Genomic DNA, 17,282 nt, shown 5'->3' on the forward strand with positions numbered 1-17,282 from the left:
CTCATCGCATGATTTTGCTGGGCTCCGGCTTTGGAGGCGCTGCTGAGATGGGAAGGTAGTCTTGTTGACGTGGTTGTGAGATTGCTGATGCGAGATATGTGCTTTGCTCTGGATTCGGTGAGCGAGCGCGCAATCAGCTTTATGAACGCTGTGTCCATCCTCCCAGCTACAGTCAGATACCCACTTGGGTTTTGAGTATACACGGCCGGCCTGTTCGTCGCATACAAAACTGCGCCGCTTGTCTGCGTCCAGTGTGTATTGTTCATATTCTGTTCCGACATGAGGATCTTTACCTACGAAGCATGGGGAGTACCTCAATCTGGGTTCGACCCCAACTTCACATTTGTTCGCTCGCACTTCGTCTCACCAGTCGTCCTCGCCTGCATTCGCGCCGTACTATGTCTGTACAGCTTCACTACAATCATCACATGCTACACCTGGCTCGCCCATAGAACCGCAACCGTCAATTTGAAAGATGTCAACATCGATTCCTACACCATCCACCAAGGCGAAGCTGCTATCGGTCAATCCTTCAGTTTCTTCACATACCTTACTTTCTGGTGTCTGGTGAGTGCAGAACACTTCTCACGCTCTTCACGCGCGACACCCGCTAATACCTGAAAACAGGGCTTCTACTTCTTCATCTCCGCCTTCCATACTTTTACATATGTATTCCGCCGCACAAGCTATCTCCACACATGGCTGCGCCCACTTCAACTCCTGCACACCCTCTACTACACTACCATAACCACCTTCCCCTTCCTCGTCACCATCGTCTTCTGGGGAACCATGAACTCGGGCTGGCCAGCGGGCCGTTTCGAACAATGGATCAACATCAGCGTACACGGGCTCAACAGTGTGTTCGCCATCGTCGAGATTGTCCTACCAGCGACTGACCCGCAGCCTTGGAACCACCTCTCCGTGGTGCTGCTGGTGCTGTCGGTTTATCTTGGGCTCGCCTACTTAACGAGGGGCACGCAGGAGTTTTACGTGTATGAGTGGATGAATCCAGCGCATGGGTGGCGGAGTATCGTGCTGCATGTCGTGGGGTATGCGGCAGGGATGATAGCGTTGTTTGTGCTGGCGAGGTATATGGTAGTAGCGAGGAATTTGGTTGCGAAAAGCACTGGAGTTTGGAAGGAGGAGGAGGCAGAGAAGGAGGGTAAGCTTGATGATGCGTCGGATTCTGAGTCGAGTGAGGTTGCAAGCGTGGTGCGGAAGGAGAGAACGCGGGTATCGGTGTCCGATGTATAGATGAAGTATCTTTGGAATCGATTGTCTCTTCCATAACCATTGATATGGTGTCATGCAAAGCGCATAATCGCACAGCAACGCATGAGCGTGGTGACCCTAAACTTCTAGGGAAGACACTTCTGGCCCCTTGATAAATCACCCGCTAAGATTTTGTTGAATTTCACCTGGGAACGAGGAATCTCAATTGCATTGTATCTAATACTGAGATTCGGAAGGAACCTACTACTTTAGACATTTGCTTCAGCATGGAAGTATCAATCCGATGCTTAGACCACAGATATCGAGATAAATTGAACGAGAGTAATTGACTGCAGTCCGGGGCAAGTTGACAAAGTAGCTTCCTCTATACAGGGTGATCATGTCGCCTTCCATTTAGCCACTGGAATGTTTCAGCTTCATGTGCAACATGCTTACAGATCCGGCAGCAATGACTTACACAACTCCTGGCGGTTCGAATCGTTCTTCGCGAATTTATACCATTGTGTGAAGCCTGCCTTGAGAAGTGCAAGTTGTTATCCAGTATGCGAAGCCAGATACTCTGCATACATACTTGCGAAGATGGGTGTGCGACTAACGCTCTCGGAGCAATGTATGATTATGAGAGGTTTGTCGAGTAGCGTGGTGAATTCCGGCTTCTTCATGAGCCCTTCCCAGTTTCTGTGGTACGTAAAGTAAGCGCACTGGAAAGGACACAGGGAAAGGGCTAGGAGCGGACTCACCTCTGACTTTGGCCCTTGTCATTTGTCCAATAGCCCAGCTCCCTGAGTTTCGAATCTCCAAAACCACTCAGCTTCCAATGCTTAGCATTTGGTACTTGAAATGCCGTCACGTTATCAGGAACGGATGTGCACAATCTATCAGCAGATGCCATGGATGACATTCACGTATGATGACTCACTCGACCTCAAGTCCAACATACAAACTTTTCCTTGTACTTTGTATCTTACATCAGGATTTTGAGCTTCTCTGGAGTGACGCAGAATCCGGTTGTTAGTGAGCAGCTGAGACGCCTCAAGGTTTTTCTCGATCTTCGTCTCCTCGGATCCATAGTGTTTCCGCATCAGTCTGCCCTCCGATAGACTGGTATTCGACAATTTACTATTGATCATGCTGAAAGTGGGTGATTCCCCGGTAGTTGGTAATTTTTCGTCTTTGCGTCCGGTATGGACGGCTCAGTCTTTCCCGATCCGGTTCCAGGAGACCGCGAATCAATTCAAGAGCTATGTCAGCCCAAATGGTCTGCTGACGAAAGCATAGTATGACATTAAAGACAACCTACTATGATTTGATGTCACTGTGCAGTCGCTTCTTGTGGCAGCTACAGAGTGTATCATTCAAGCATTTAAAGTGCAGATGATGTGCTGATAGGCTATTGCTGTGCACATGAGGAATCGCAACAACAACCAGAGCTACAACGAAGCGCAGTTCGAGGTCATGAACCTATTAGATAGCTGACTATTTACTCCGATCAGTTGTCTACTGCCTTAAAAGCCAAGGTTCAGGGCCTGATTGAAGCGAGAAGTGACGGAGCTACTATACAGTGCGACATGCAAAAGAGCAACAACTTCACCGATCATCGTCAGCACCACGCCGATCCATACAAAATTCGCACCTGAATTTATGACCACGTTACCAAACGTCAGACAATTGAGACAACAATAAAGCCAACGAGTATTGACAGCACAATACTTGATGGGGTTGTACCTGTACTTGCCCGGTTCACTCCGGAGCTAGCAGGTGATTTCTACTCTGCTGGTCATTCGGTATGCGCAGACGGCAACAAAGACGACGCCCATTTTGATGTGACTATGAGGGTTGCCTTGAACTGATATAGAGTAGCCGCGCTTGCCACGGAACTCTCGGACCCGCTCTTACATGGTCTCAACAAACCGCTGTATTCGGCATCCCATAGTGTAGCGCTCATACTTGAACAGACGAAAGCGTTGATGGTGAACCGCACGCTGGGTCAGCTAAAGCACAGTCCGAGGGTCATCGTAAGTTCCAGAGCTTGAGTGTGAATGTCCATCAACTGACCATGTACCAGCCGGGTGATAAATCTGTTGAAGTTGATTTCGAAGCCATCGCCAGTCTCAATATAGCCGACAGAGCATCCTTTCGTTTTGCACTCTTCGCTGAGGGCTCCGACAAAGAGCTCGCCCGAAGCCCGTGGTCCGAATTCATCGAGATCCAAAAGGAGGCAGAGATACCACAGATGTACATAAGAGACGGTTTCGCGCAGAGGAAGACAGTACGAAAGATTTGGACAAAGACATTCGCTGAGAACGACACTGATGGGCATCTTGTCACTACGATAAAGGGTTACGGAGTAATGACGTTTCCTAAGGCCGAGCACACCGCGCAGGATTAGCGAGCGTTCTGCGAAGAGTTAAATGAAGTTTTCATTGAGGAAGTATTCTCTGGGCATCGGAAAGTTCTTCCTGCGTATATGTCGAGCATCAGCGGAATAGGCTGTAGTGTATGGAGCATGAACGAAACATCCACAACACAATGGCCCGCCGATAAAAACAGCCAATAGCTTCCCAGTACTAGTCCTCCCAAATGTCAATCCCGACTGCGAGTTTGAATGGTAGCACCGGTCATGAGTAGCCTCGCTCGCTCCGTCTTTGTCACTAATATCCATCTAGACATACATTCGAAATGAATAGCATCATGGGATTTGACTAAGGTGGCATATACTGCATTCTAAGCGGAGAATTTTGTTGTATAGAGTCGGTTCTCTCATCATATTCAGATAACCAAAGTCGGACTATTGGTCACTGTGCAATAGCATGCATTGCTCGCACTCAACGCAATCCGCTTCATTCCATCGCAATTACAACTTGCCGCCCTCAACCGGCACCTCAACTACCTGATCCAGCCCCTCATACTTCGGAACGTCCAACCCATACTTCTCCGCCACCTCCGGACCCAAGAACCTTCCTCCCAAGAAATGCCGTCCCTTGAACCATTTCACCAGGGGCTTCGGCGCCGTCAAGCTAATCAGCGCCTCGGGCATAAACCCCTTTCCCGGTCCCTCACTCGGTGGCCCATCCTCGATATTCCAGCTACTCGGCGCATCGACCGCCAGCACCGGGATCTTGGTGTCACGCAGGGCTTCAATCACGCTGGGGAACGGCTCGCGTACCTCGCCTGAGAAAGAGAAGCCGAAGATGGCGTCAACAATGTGATCTGCGGATTTCAGCGCAGAGGGGAAGTCGTCGGTGAAGGGGACTTTGAGGTCTTGGAGCTGCTTTTTGAGGCGCTGGTAAAGGTCGTTCTTGGATTGCTTGGGGTAGTAGATGGTGGGTTGGTAGCCATAGTGGAAGAGGTGACGGGCTGCGACCAGACCGTCGCCGCCATTGTTGCCAGGTCCGCAGGCAACGAGAATGCGCTTGCCCTTGCTGAGGGGTTGGAGTTTGAAGACTGCACACGAGTTAGGTTGGGGGTCCCGTGTGGTGACGAATTGAAATAGATTGTAATGTTCTCAGCGTAAAACGGGTGTGGAACGTACCGGCTTGTGAGACAGAAAGTCCAGCAAGCTCCATCAGTTGATCGATTGAGAATGCTCCTGTTGACATGAGCTCTTGGTCGAGTGCTGCGGCGCTCTTCGCGGAGAGTGTCTATTCAGATTAGTAGCTAGATCTTGATCGCATCGAGCCGACTCACTCGCAAGGCCATGGTTTTAGATGTGTTCTACTCAAGATTTGATTCTGAAGAGTGGTATGTTGAGGAGGTGTATCGGCGAAGAGCAAGGTGATGCAATTACATCACCCCATCCCATCCCATCGCCGAGCGTCCAAGCAGGCAGTCGTCGGTCAAAACCTCCTTTATGGACCCAGCCACAGACAAGTAGCTGTAGCTGCATTCATCCCAGCAAGACCAGTCCAAGCAGACTTCAGACTAGCTACGCGTTGCCATCCATTTATCTTCTGTGGTTGCCGCCCCATCACGTGCCCTCCTCCAGGCCGGCTCATCCTCGGCCCAAAAAGTTACGCTCTAAACCACCGCAACCTCGACCCTCGACCCTCCCATCAGCCAACAGCCACAATGGTCCTCCGCATACGGCTCGCCCGCTTCGGCAAGAAGCACTCGCCCTTCTACAACATTGTCGTTGCGCACGCTCGGTACGTCCGCCCACGCAACCCAGTCGCCCGATCCCCGACTCCCATTCCCATCGCTTCCCTACGTGATCCCCAATCCGCGCACCTCCTGCTTGTCCCACCCACCCTACCGCCTTACCTACAGCTCACTAATACCCTCTTAGCACGGCGCGCAACTCCCGCCCCCTCGAAGTTCTAGGCACCTACGATCCGACGCCCAAACCCCCGAGGCCGGGCGACACGAACGGCCGCCCGTGGAAAGACATCAAATTGGACGTGTCGCGCGCGCGGTACTGGGTCGGCGTGGGCGCGCAGCCGAGCGACACCGCGTGGCGGCTGCTGAGCATGGTGGGCATCCTGGAGCCGCAGTTCCGAGTCGGGCAGATACAGGGGAAGGTCGTGCGCGCGGAGACGGCGGCGAAGAGCCTCATCACGCCGAAAGAGGGCGAGGCGTGATCACGATAGGATAAGAGATGGGAGATATGGTGCTCAGGGAGCTGTGTCAGGGCGCGTGAAGATGGAACATGGGAGGACGAGGAGGTGGAGAGAAAAGCTCGATTGTCGAGGAGTCTGGGACGACCTATTCCCTCGCTGGAAGCCCGACGCCGCTGCTCACCCACCACACCGTCGAAGGCTCACCGACGACGGAGCCCGCAAAAGGCGAGCGATGTATGTTTATTGTACTGCATATACCAGGCGTTAAGACCAAACCCAAAGCAAGGAGGAAATGTAAACGTAGATGCGATTGCGACTTGTAACATAGTGTACATTTCAAATGTACAATCTAGATGTTATTCTTTCCGCCGAGCCCCGGAACCAATGCCATGCACCAGATACGCTAAGTCAAACCCAAGCCGAACCAACGCCTCGAAATGCCGCTCTCAAAGCCGATGTACGAATGCTTCGTGGAACCATATTCAGTGTGCGGCCACCAGAAATGTGTTCGTCACAAGACAAGTTACCATAACGCATGCCCCATAAATTGCGAGCGCCAGACTCAACTGCCTCAGCAAACCCCTCCTCCAGTTCCGGCTCTTGTGCGCATCGCTCATGACGTAGCCCTCCGCATCTGCGCTGCCAAACTCATCCTCGTCATCCTCATCCTTGACGAGGCGCTGGTGATGCGCCGAATCCGGATCCGAGATCTTGTAGTAGAACAGCCCGGGCAGGATAAACGAGATGGTGGTGGAGCCGGTCGAGCCAACATACGCGAGGACCTTCTCGAGTGACGAGACGGTCATGGCAGTAATGAAGGAAAGCACGATGAGCACAGTAGATATCACCGCGAAGCGGAGGTCACCCATCTCCTGGGGCTTGCTGCCGCGGGGGGCGCCAGCGATAAGGGTGTTTCTGCTAGGGCTGTCTTCACCCTGTGGTCTGCGTTGTGGGCGCCACTTCAGACATGCGTCGATGCTAGCGCGGCAAGGATGGATCTGGAGGGGGTAGGAGAACATGACGAGAATAACGATGGCCAGGCGACCAATGGTCGAGGCGGCAGCAGCGGGGTACATGTTGACGATGTTGCCTGTGATGTTGTCGCCGTATGAGAGGTATCCCGTGATGCCGGTGAGTATGTACAGGGCGCAGGCAGAACCAATGGAGGCGAAAATTACGGATGTTGTGCGGAAATGAGAGTTATCTGCTATCTCGTTGAGGATAGAGAACATCTGCAAAGATCAGTACAATTTCTAAAGCTGCACTTCTCGGTAAGTCTGGCGGGAGGCTTACATTTTGGTGGCAGGTATATGCAAAAACAATTACAGGGAAGGCAGCGAGTGCTGACACTGGGCCAGACCACCGGAAGACCCTGACAGGCCCTCGTTCAGAAAGCGTATCTCCCTTGATGTAGTGTGCGACTACGAGGATTACTAGATATGCGATGGAGAAAAGAGCAATGATGCTCGTGTATTTGAGAGAATCCAAACGTCGGAGGAACGAGAGTGGTATAACGATAAGCCTGCACACGTTAGCATGCACAGCGGATATGACATGGAAGATTCTCACATGAAGGCGGTGATCCAGAACTGTCGGTCCACCAAGAATGATATCTCTCCAGCCTGTGGCGCAAATCCCTCGACCACTCTGGGCATAAGATCCCCGATAATGATGAGGTAGCTCACAGCTACGCCAAAACATTTCACAGCGATGGCGGCGTCGAAGAGAATGGATAGGTTCGGATACGTCAGTTGCGACAGGGCCGCAAACGAGACATGGCCACGGTCTATGTAACGTGCGCATCGCGTCTGGAGGTACAGACCAAAGCCAGCGGTCAAGCCGGCCCATGCGATGACGAATATCCCCAGAAAAATGCCCATCTTGGAGAGCGCAGAGGGCATGGCAAGCAGGCCAGCACCCAGGACTACAAATTGTCAGCCTAAATGATTGTGCGCCCGTGAAGCTGGGCCATACTGGTGTTGACCAAGTTGATAACGCTCGATATCCATGTTGCCTGGCCGTGGTGTCCCGTCAACGTCTTCCCTCTCCCGCGCCTGCGCCAGTCAGCAAAATACTCCCGCACATTCATCCCATATTGTCTCTGACCTCCTCCCTCGCAGCGAGCCAGTGCTCGAAGACATGGGGTCCGTGTCGGTCGGCTCAGGACCGATGGCCGAGTATCCAGCCATGCTGCCCGAAAAGCCTGCGTCTAGTCGTATTGCGCAATCATGCGACGGCGTCGACGTCGGTCGCTTGGGGGAGGATATGGGACGAGCAGCGTGCTCCTCGGGTCGGAGGTGTGTGACTGAATTAAAGGACACACGGGCACGAGCGCATCTCCGCAGGCAGGTGCTCGTGCTGACGTTGGGGCAAGCGCAATGGGCCCCGCTTGGCACGCCAGGAACAGCAGCCGCGCGAGTGTTCACCGCCGTTATCCGCCAGGAACGCGCCTAGTAAACATCGTGTAAACACCGTTCCCCGCGCATATCGAGACGCCATGGACGAGTATGAGGAGGCGGTTCTATTCACGTTTGCACTGCTGGAGTCGCGCCTGAGCCGATTGGAATACATTCTGGGCAGCAAGAGGGAGGGCGAGGAGAAAGCCAAGACGGTGCCCGAGCGTATCCACAAGATCGAGAGGTCGCTACAGGAGCTGTCGGCCAAGACAGGCCTGCTCAGCGATGCACAGCAGTTGTGTAGGTATCGACTGCAATCGAGGAAAAGAGAACGGAGCTAACGGCTGGTAGTGACCAAGCACAAGGACATCCTGAAGCCGGAGCACGAGGAGGGAGATGCACCGCTTGACATGGAGGAAAAGGCGGTCATGGTCGTCGAGCGCGCGCCTCAATTCGCTACCACAGCGTCGCAGTTAAAGACGTTGGACGACCAGCAGATACCGTCAACCGACGGCTTTACAAAGCTCGCTAAGCTTCTGCCTCGCATCGCTGAAGCCGAAGATCGCCACCTGCAACAAGCGCTACAGATATCAATGCTGAGGAAAAAGAATGGTCTACTGGTACAGCGCGTCAAGCAGGTGCAGTTCCTCGGTTCCGCTCGCTGCTGGACTGAGTGGCAGGGCCGGCTGCAGAACGTCCAGAAGAATATTGCCCGCATTGAGTTCAAGCACAAGCAGGAGGAAGAGGATGCTATGTGAAGGGGAAACGAGAACTTGGATGTTTCTGCTACGTCTGACAGGCGACATAGCGACGAGCCTAGCGGCTAGGGAGCAGTATCTGGAATGCAGTCTACGATGATTGGGAAGGCAGGCGGATCTGCTCAGTTCCGTTATATCACCCCGCAGTATGAACGTCACAGTCAAGGTTAAGCAGGATACTGGCAGATGGCAGCCGTTTCACGCCAGTCAGGCCTGCAGTCTGCTCGAGAGAGAAAGCATGTCTCTCAAAGCAAAATGGACGCCTCGTGGGCGTGTGACAGCTTGGCTCCGGGGTTCCCAGGAGGAGTCCAGAACCACTTCTGGTTGCCAAAGGGTTCCTTGACCGATGTTGCTCAAAGAAGCTTGTACCGAAATCTGGATGGAAGACACGGGACTCGACTACGAAACTGGGTGTTTAGAATTGGAGGCGTGAATCAAGCGAGATGGGGAGGTAATCATATCGCGATCGATAATGGATGTATTAGTCTGGAAATTTGCTCATTCAAGCGAATAACTTGTCTGGAGAGCATTATTTTCAAGCCTGGCAGCCAAGGCAGGTGCGCACCCCTGCAACGCATCGAGTGGGGAGCGTCAGCATATCCATATTACCTCACATGAGTAACCTGGAACGATTGACTACTGCGGGGAAGAGGCGACGGTATGACGAGAAAGGTCTTGGTGGGCAATCGTTGCATGTCATTTTCAAAAGCTCACCACCGTCTCGTGAAAGGCGCAACTCTGTCGTGACGGGGGGGACTGCTTCACGGCACGAGCAAGCGAGCGAGAAACACAAGACGTGTATGATGGTCATGGTAAGCGCCGGCGCGTCAAGAGCACTTGGTGACGATGTGCCATGTGGTGTGCAGCGCTCGGTGTCGGTCGGTGCCTGTTTCATCGCTGTCTCAGGCACAATGTCCATGGCATGGATCGCCAACGACGTGCATGCAGCAGCGACAACCCCGCACAGCGAACACCTGCACGCGCTGGCTCACGTGGTCGCAGCGTACCGACAGCGGGCACAACTACGCCCAGCGTGCAGGCGCGGGACACGGCCACGCTTGGAGATGAGCCTCACACCGAGTCTGCAAACCCGGGATGGACCAACGCGCGCGCCCCCGGGTGCAACGTCTGGATGCGCGGTGTAGCGGAGCAGAGGCGTGACACGTACACGGCGAGGCGCGCGCATTGGGTTGCGTGGGACAGGCACCGCAGGCGGAACGTCGCGCGAGGGCAGCAGAAGTCGTTAGAGTTTGTCGTAGGGAACCCCCGAGGGCAGCAGCTAGCGCATGAGAGGACAGCCAGCGCTGCGGGAGGCAATTTAGCCAGGCACATTGCCACCACCGAGGGCCCGAGATGAGCGCGCAAATTGGTGCTGAGGACGCCGGCATCCATGTGTGCCCGCCTGTGACGCGTCGGTCGTGCGCTGGCGCAGTGCACGGCGGCTTCGTCGGTCGCGGTGGAGCCTGCGGGCAACGGCAGGCTAGGGCTGACGGTGGAGCACAGGGCGCTGCTAATCTGGGCCTGGGCGTGTCTGTCTCCTTGTGCGGCCGCGGGCCAATGATGCCGGGCGAGGCGGCGTCGTTGCGGATTAGCGGGCGTGCTGAAACCGGAGCAGCGACTCTCGAGCATCGCAGCGCTCCTCCACCGCCGACATCTCGCTCTCTCTCGCCCAAGCAACCCGCACCGCAGACCTCGCACCCCGCCCAAGAGCGCTGCGAGCGACCTCCTCTGGCCCTGCGCTGCCCGTACGAGCACACCCCGCTAGCGCCTCCCGCACCGCACCGCCTGTCGACACCTTGCGCGGCCCTGCCTCGTCTCCGGAGACACACCGCACCCGCACCGCGCACACTGCCACCCGCCGCCCAGCCCAGCCTGCCTGACCCGCCCTCGCAAGACGAGAGCCCGTCTTAAGCCGGCGCCCACGCTCCCTGCGCCAGCAACCGCGACCCTTATGCCACAGTACGGAACCTACGGCTCGCCCTCGCTGAACAAGATGGAAAACGGATACGGCCACGGCGGGCGCTCCAGCTTCTCGCTCGGCCGCATCTTCGGCGACCCGTTTGCCCTGGCCACCATCTCCATTGGCTCCGTCAGTATTCCGGCGCCGTGCCGCTGAGCACTTTCACGGCACCGCATGCTAACACGCAGCAGCTGGCCTGGGTCATTGCCTTTGTGAGCTCCATATTGTCCGCCCTCCGCCCGAAGCCCGAAGAGCGCGTGCCGCCGTTTGCCTGGTGGACGCTCGTGTACATGCTGTGCAGCATCGTGGGCGTCTCTGTCACGGTGGCCTCGGACTCGGAGCGCACCTACCATGTCGCCGTGAGCAGACACGACACTTTCCAGACCCAAGATCCATGCTGACTCGCTCAGATTGTCGGCTTCACGGCCGCTGGAATCGTCCTCTCCTCGTCGGCCGTCAACGCCCTCGTCTACTCGCCCGTGGCCGCCAACGAGGCTGCCGCGGCGGGCTTCATCCTGCTCTCCATGATCGCAGTACGTCCATGGCCACCCGCACAGCCCCACCCACACTGACTCTCTAGATTGTCTGGGTCTTCTACTACGGCTCGCAGCCCCAAGCCAGCCACCGCACCTTCGTCGACTCGTACGCCCTGCACAAGGAGCAGCCCGCCTCGCGCTCCTCGCGCCAAATGTCAAACACGTACGGCGCGCCCCAGCAGTCCTCGCTCGCGCCGCAGCCCCAGCTCTACACTTCGGCGCAGCTCAACGGCTTCGAGACGTCGTCCCCCGTGTCCGGCTACCCTGGCGGCCCCGTCGGCGGCGACGCCCGCGGCTCCTCGATCCCGCGCTTCGGCGGCGGCATGGGCCAGACGCCTACCAACGACGTCGAGCAGCAGCCGCAGGAGCAGAGCATCGAGTACCCGTACCGCGCCAAGGCCATCTACAGCTACGAGGCGAACCCGGACGACGCAAACGAGATCTCCTTCCAAAAACACGACATCCTCGAGGTCTCGGACGTCAGCGGGCGGTGGTGGCAGGCCAAGAAGCCCAACGGCGAGACGGGCATCGCGCCCAGCAATTACCTCATTCTGCTGTAGAAGGCTGGCTCCTTCCGTTTTCTTTTCCCTTCTTTTCTGAAATTGTGCGGCGCAAAGAGCCGCATATCCTCACGACTGTTTCCTTGCGTCTTCTTCGATCGATTTGTCCGTCTGCATGGCCACTGCGGGGCCTTATTCCCGCCGACGGCCTGTAAGTCCTACAAGGCGAGATGCGGGCGGGGGAAAAGCCCACTTATTTACCTTTCTGGTGCCTTGTACTATGTATAGCGGGGAAGGTTTGAGGCTTATTGCGAGAGAGACATGTGAAGTGAGCAGAAAGTTTTGTATCTGTTGATACTGGATATGGGATTGGGCATGGAGTTGGGGGCCGGGTGCTTTTTGTGTTTGTGTTGTGCTGAGAGAGATTGTCGAGATTGCTGAACTGCCTACCTTGCCTGCACGATACCCGGATAAAAGGAAGGATGATAGGTATACATAATTCCAAGATTGAAGTTTGAAGGCTGTAAGAGTGTTTTCGGTGACGTGTCTTGTGCGCGAGGTGCGTTTGTCGCGTGAGGATACATAAAATTGAAAGCCAGTTGTGATGTTTTGCGAATTTGTGCAAGCTGTCACAAAACGCAGTACGGCAACACTGCACGGCGCCAGGACACAAATAATTCGAACGCCAGATGTGACCGGATGCAAGCTTTCAATCTTGGTCGGCTTCATGAATGCTGAACCGAAGTCAAATACTTGAGCTACAACGCATATCCAGAACCGGCATGTGCGACTGAGCTGATTCTCTAGTACTGCGAAACGCCAGTCTTTTTCAACGCCACTCTCCCGTACCCACTCTTCTGCACATTGGATCACGTCCTGCGAGAACAGACCAGACAAATTTCCAACACGAGTAGCAGTCCACAAACACAAGTGCGGCCTCTACACCCCCCTCCCCTCCTGTCCCTGGTTCATCCTTCCTACTCAGCAGGCTCCTGCACAACCCACCCGCTCACCCTCGCGCTCCCGTCCGCCAACGCCCCCAGCTGACCCTCAGCCAGACGAGGGGAAGCGTGGGGAGCGGGCGGACGGCCAGGGGAGGGAGAGCGTGAGGTTTTCGGCGCCGAGCCCTGGACAGGTGATGAGGGGGACGTTGTATGGGACGGGGGGAGGCGGGGGGAAACTCACAGTTGCGTCGCCAGTCGCGGTCGCCGTAGACCAGGGCCATGCGCGTGCCGTGGTTCAAAAGATGTGCCAGGTCGTCGCTGCCCTTCCTCATGGGGTCGCCCGTCTCCCCATCCAGCGAACCCTCCAAGGGCGTCGAACACACCGACCACAATCCTATCATAACTGAGGCCGATCTGGTTTGGCTGATCTACATACAGCACGTGCGCCGTTTGGTTGAACGGGAATGGGTTCGGGATGACAGGGTTTCCATCTTTACTGGAAATGCATGGCCCGTTCTCTGTCAGGGCGGCGAAACTGGAGGCTTCACCGGGGCCACCCGCGAGGTACAAGGCGAGGTTTGCTCCGGTATGGTTCAGTGCGGGGAAGAACCAAAAGAATGTAGAGGTGTTGTAAGCTGCTCCAGGGACAACCGTGTCAATCATGCGGACATAACTACTGTAGGACACAACAGAGCCACACGCAATGGTCTGAAAAGAGTTCATTTAGTAGTGCATCATGGAAGATGAGCGACCGAAACTCACTTTCTCGTATCTGATGCCAGCTCCCGGTATGGCCTTCAAGATCCTGTCGGTACAATGAGCAAGAGTTACCTGGGCTAGAAAGCCGACTAATATGTGAAAAGATTCATGCTGTAGCCGGTAGATTCCGTCAGTGCGACGGCTTGGAATAAGTAGCTCTTAAAAATACAGCAGACAACGCTCCAATCCCGCGGCCAATTGAGCTCGGGTGTATTCCCTGTTCCACTACTAAACGCACCAGCTCGGTAGAAACGCGACGATTGGCGTGTATCAGCTGGTAGGCAGCAAACCCGCTTGGATTTCGAAGCTCTGAAGCTAGTGCTTGTGTAGTGATTACAGGGCTTGCTGTGCCGCATTGTCCTCAGCTATGCGGCGATAGACGGAGGTTAAAGACCCAAACGATATGTCGTAGTTAGAGAATAAAGAAGTCGCGGCTACTGTGGAAGGTGTGGGGGCGTACACAGGGAGCTATGCACGGCCTAGGGGTTCGTATGGAGATGCATTTTGGGTGACAACATACAAGGGAGACGCACAAAGAAGGGTGCATTCCCGTGTGAATAGCCATCGGCCAAGTACTCTCGAGATGTGCGCGCATCAGAGCTTTAGGCTTGGTGCCCAACGTGCCGAATGGGGCTCGGAATAAGAGTGAACAAGGCTGCCGGGGCCAACATCATCGGTGCAATCCTATATATGGCAATCTAAGACATGCCACGTGGGGAAATCCGAGATATGGCTTCAGCCACACCCTAGATCTGGGTATTCTCAGGATGTTCTGGGATGCGGCATGCAGCCCTGCAGGTCAGGCAAACACTATCCATACGTGTTGTCTCGCACCACTTGCGGCGCAACTGCATCTTAGAGTGGCCCCGAAGTTCCAGCCACCAAGTCTTAGAGGGCATTCCAATATACAATAGGGAATGGAGGGATTGAGGAGACTTTATGTCACATGTAATGCATTTTGGACGTGGTAGAAGTTGGGGCGGAAGACCCCATAGATCATGATTACGTCATCACATCTATCTGAGGTCTGGCTTTCGGTTCGCTACTACTTTGCTCAATGCAGATCTTCAAATTCGTGTTCGGTACAAGCTTGCAAAAATAATATTTCGGAAAGAAAATCCCACATCTCGAGTACCGCCTCTTCTGCCTTTTATACAACCGTCGCATCACCCTTGCCTTGTTCCCATCACGAGCGCTACGTTGTACGTGCAGGATAAGCCCAGGAGATACTAGCCAGTCTTTACAATCCGGCGTTGCAAACCTTCTCCGCTTTGGCCACCCACTTGTTGTAGGCGTCAGGGAACGCGGAACTTGTCAAGAATCAGTATGCTGTCTACGCGCGGATGACGTACCGGGACTTACACTTGAACTTTTTGGGCAGCTACTCCAATCGCAAGGCTCTGCCAGCCTCTGACCCTCTTAAGGGCGTTGAAGAAGAAATGTGCGCTCAGATCCTGTCGAAATCAGTACAAAGTTCCCTGCATCGGGATGGGCGACATACCGCATTCATGCGATCCTTGGTGCTTCCCCAGGAAGGCCGTTGCTGGAAGATTCCAACAGAATCATGGTCTGAACCTACGCCATCATGGGGGTAGTTAAGAGAAGCGGGATATTTGGAATTGGCGAGGATGCGAATACCCGACTCCTGGAAGGCGGTAGTGATCGCGACGTAGCAGGCACGCTTCTGCTGGCTGGCGGCAAAGTCTTTCTTGGTACGAGCAATGATGGCGCGCGCGTTCCTAGTTTGAACAGAGTTCAAGCCTGGAAGGGTTCCGCTCCCGCTTTTCGGCTTGCAGCACTTGAAATTAGAGGGACCCGGGCAGAGTCCAGATTGAGTGGTTCCTCCACATTGGGAGGCCCACTTGCAGCTCCCTCCGGAAGCGCAACTTGTCTTGACGCAACACTTGATGTTGGCTGCCGTTCCAGGACAAGCGTTTGAGATAAACGAGCCGCCACCGCTCGAGCAAGATGAGGTTGAGATGCAGACGCCGGGTGCTCCACCGGCACCAGTGCAAGGACCGTTGACAGAGGAGCGAGGTGCGAGGGCGTTTACCAAGCCCGTGGAAAGCAAGGTGATCAAGAACACCGAGTTGAGCAGCTGCATGTTGGTGAAATGGTGCTGGGTATTTTGAGATTTGAAATAGTGTTGAAACGCTTGAAAGGTGAAGAGACTGGCCGCGCTGTTCAATGAGGATAATATACAGCAGTCTCGCTGTCGAATTTATACATGTCTTGCGGCATGCGCGTAGGGCCCAAATGGGAACATTCCATACGAAACAACTACTTTCGTATTCCGTATTCAAAGCGAACGGATTTTTACAACTCGATGGACCTTTCTGAATTATCTCCCAGAGGTGGGACCCTTTGCCGCCGTCGTTGTCGTATTCTCGTAGTGATCACTCGTTGCCGATGTCCGAAGAGTCACGTGTCAAAATACGAACATTTCGGAGATTGTGTCTCGTAATCCGGAGGCTGAGAAATAAGACTTCAACCGCCACACCGTTAAATCTATTTGCAGCATATCGTATATCTTGGACTGTTCGCCGATCTGATTTGCCCTTACATCGGGTGCCAAAGAGGTTCTCCGACCGTTGCGACTGTTAGTCGCTCCGGTGCATAGTCCTCGTGTCTCACAGCCACCATTCATTGACGATCCAATTTTGTCCCTCCAGGATTTAGTTCTTTCACGGTTGATCACAGATCGGCGGCGGCTGACAATAGAGAAGTTTCACGCGTCGATGGGTGTTGGTGAGGCTCGCGTACCCTTGGCATGACTTTCGTATTCAATCAACTGAGTGGGGCTACGACGACGCACGAAGCTTCAGACGCTCGACTAGCGTTTTCTGTACAACGTGCAAGAGTCTAGGTTTTGAACTGGTCGGCTCTCAGGGTGGGTGGGCAAGACCGGTATGTTAAGGTCGTACTAAGTTTGGATCAAGCAGCTCTCTCACTGCGAGAGCCTGGTGACGAGAACTTCAGTCAGCGAGAAGCCACCCTTATAAACAGGGGGAACTGTCCGAGAGATATTCCCAAGCCGCGCCTGAACGAAATCCAAGGTGAAGTGCCTTGTGAAGAGACGGGTGTAGCTTGTGTTAACCGGATGTGTTTGACGCAGGATACAGTTTAATAGAACCTTACGCTTTGTGACTAGTCGGTCCATCCGCATAGCAAAACTCGAAAAGTGGCGTATTCAAATTTCATTGGAACGACTGTACGAAACTCGCGCACAGGAAGCAGCGCGGCTCATGATTGACCGAAGTACCTTGTCGTGAGGTCTAGACTGGACGCGTCTCCCAGTGGTGTTCCTGTGAGTTCTATGAGGATAGGTTCTCCTGCCGATGCTAATCTTAGCTCTACCTCCGAGGATGTGTCCTCTATTTACTGTTTGCCGTGTCGAAGTTCGTTCCCAGCTCCAAGTTGGGTGCTCCTACTGCTGTTCCATGAACCTTAGTATTTTCCCGTGAGTTGAACTATGTCTCTTTGCAAATAATTGTCGCCAAATTGGAACGCAGGATAAACTCATGGCGACAGGAGGCTCTAAGCTGGAAACCATGGTCGCCACGATGCCGTCGTGGGTCATTTCGCTGAAATCGAGTCCAGGAATTGTGGTCCGTCGATACACACCAAAGGTGCAGGTCCT

At 54.4% G+C, this 17,282-nt stretch overlaps 11 protein-coding genes across 11 annotated transcripts; 7 read left to right on the forward strand and 4 right to left on the reverse strand.

Annotated features, from left to right (window-relative positions):
• Window positions 1–279: 279 nt before the first annotated feature.
• CC84DRAFT_1049418 (uncharacterized protein) lies at window positions 280–1,119 on the forward strand (the record flags this gene model as incomplete). Its single annotated transcript, XM_018173455.1, has 2 exons — window positions 280–567; window positions 628–1,119. Coding segments are annotated over 2 exons (780 nt in total), but the record flags the coding sequence as incomplete, so codon positions are not given.
• A 1,682-nt stretch (window positions 1,120–2,801) lies between these two features.
• On the forward strand, window positions 2,802–3,622 carry CC84DRAFT_1179187 (uncharacterized protein; the record flags this gene model as incomplete). The annotated part of the gene is made up of 3 exons (XM_018180391.1): window positions 2,802–2,832; window positions 3,094–3,248; window positions 3,299–3,622. 3 exons carry the CDS (start codon window positions 2,802–2,804, stop codon window positions 3,620–3,622), a joined length of 510 nt encoding a protein of 169 aa, XP_018032614.1.
• Window positions 3,623–3,925: 303 nt separating this feature from the next.
• Window positions 3,926–5,155, reverse strand: CC84DRAFT_1198458 (apolipo protein A-I binding protein-like protein). Its single transcript, XM_018181566.1, has 3 exons — window positions 4,921–5,155; window positions 4,766–4,874; window positions 3,926–4,677 (listed from the first exon to the last, which is right to left on the reverse strand). The coding sequence occupies exons 1-3, from the start codon at window positions 4,930–4,932 to the stop codon at window positions 4,088–4,090; spliced, it is 711 nt and encodes a 236-aa protein (XP_018032615.1). The 5' UTR covers window positions 4,933–5,155; the 3' UTR covers window positions 3,926–4,087.
• A 146-nt stretch (window positions 5,156–5,301) lies between these two features.
• Window positions 5,302–5,810, forward strand: CC84DRAFT_1099144 (ribosomal protein S16; the record flags this gene model as incomplete). The annotated part of the gene is made up of 2 exons (XM_018174805.1): window positions 5,302–5,378; window positions 5,519–5,810. 2 exons carry the CDS (start codon window positions 5,302–5,304, stop codon window positions 5,808–5,810), a joined length of 369 nt encoding a protein of 122 aa, XP_018032616.1.
• A 279-nt stretch (window positions 5,811–6,089) lies between these two features.
• On the reverse strand, window positions 6,090–8,139 carry CC84DRAFT_1126444 (vacuolar amino acid transporter-like protein 6). The gene is made up of 5 exons (XM_018175744.1): window positions 7,896–8,139; window positions 7,764–7,843; window positions 7,359–7,713; window positions 7,083–7,311; window positions 6,090–7,021 (listed from the first exon to the last, which is right to left on the reverse strand). The coding sequence occupies exons 1-5, from the start codon at window positions 7,976–7,978 to the stop codon at window positions 6,272–6,274; spliced, it is 1,497 nt and encodes a 498-aa protein (XP_018032617.1). The 5' UTR covers window positions 7,979–8,139; the 3' UTR covers window positions 6,090–6,271.
• Window positions 8,140–8,286: 147 nt separating this feature from the next.
• Window positions 8,287–8,943, forward strand: CC84DRAFT_1179190 (uncharacterized protein; the record flags this gene model as incomplete). The annotated part of the gene is made up of 2 exons (XM_018180392.1): window positions 8,287–8,485; window positions 8,537–8,943. 2 exons carry the CDS (start codon window positions 8,287–8,289, stop codon window positions 8,941–8,943), a joined length of 606 nt encoding a protein of 201 aa, XP_018032618.1.
• A 307-nt stretch (window positions 8,944–9,250) lies between these two features.
• Window positions 9,251–10,310, forward strand: CC84DRAFT_1007807 (uncharacterized protein). The gene has a single exon (XM_018173345.1). It carries the CDS (start codon window positions 9,558–9,560, stop codon window positions 10,086–10,088), a length of 531 nt encoding a protein of 176 aa, XP_018032619.1. The 5' UTR covers window positions 9,251–9,557; the 3' UTR covers window positions 10,089–10,310.
• On the forward strand, window positions 10,080–11,076 carry CC84DRAFT_1007774 (uncharacterized protein). Its single transcript, XM_018173344.1, has one exon. It carries the CDS (start codon window positions 10,297–10,299, stop codon window positions 10,852–10,854), a length of 558 nt encoding a protein of 185 aa, XP_018032620.1. The 5' UTR covers window positions 10,080–10,296; the 3' UTR covers window positions 10,855–11,076.
• CC84DRAFT_1167349 (uncharacterized protein) lies at window positions 10,582–12,463 on the forward strand. Its single transcript, XM_018179163.1, has 4 exons — window positions 10,582–11,032; window positions 11,095–11,262; window positions 11,314–11,436; window positions 11,484–12,463. The coding sequence occupies exons 1-4, from the start codon at window positions 10,895–10,897 to the stop codon at window positions 11,997–11,999; spliced, it is 945 nt and encodes a 314-aa protein (XP_018032621.1). The 5' UTR covers window positions 10,582–10,894; the 3' UTR covers window positions 12,000–12,463.
• Window positions 12,464–13,120: 657 nt separating this feature from the next.
• Window positions 13,121–14,207, reverse strand: CC84DRAFT_1179192 (alpha/beta-hydrolase; the record flags this gene model as incomplete). The annotated part of the gene is made up of 3 exons (XM_018180393.1): window positions 13,121–13,591; window positions 13,646–13,688; window positions 14,176–14,207. The coding sequence occupies 3 exons, from the start codon at window positions 14,205–14,207 to the stop codon at window positions 13,121–13,123; spliced, it is 546 nt and encodes a 181-aa protein (XP_018032622.1).
• A 675-nt stretch (window positions 14,208–14,882) lies between these two features.
• Window positions 14,883–15,746, reverse strand: CC84DRAFT_1179193 (uncharacterized protein; the record flags this gene model as incomplete). The annotated part of the gene is made up of 3 exons (XM_018180394.1): window positions 14,883–14,952; window positions 15,005–15,096; window positions 15,144–15,746. 3 exons carry the CDS (start codon window positions 15,744–15,746, stop codon window positions 14,883–14,885), a joined length of 765 nt encoding a protein of 254 aa, XP_018032623.1.
• Window positions 15,747–17,282: the final 1,536 nt, after the last annotated feature.

This window comes from Paraphaeosphaeria sporulosa, assembly GCF_001642045.1.
Source record: "Paraphaeosphaeria sporulosa strain AP3s5-JAC2a unplaced genomic scaffold CC84scaffold_9, whole genome shotgun sequence".
Taxonomy (NCBI): Eukaryota; Fungi; Ascomycota; class Dothideomycetes; order Pleosporales; family Didymosphaeriaceae; genus Paraphaeosphaeria; species Paraphaeosphaeria sporulosa.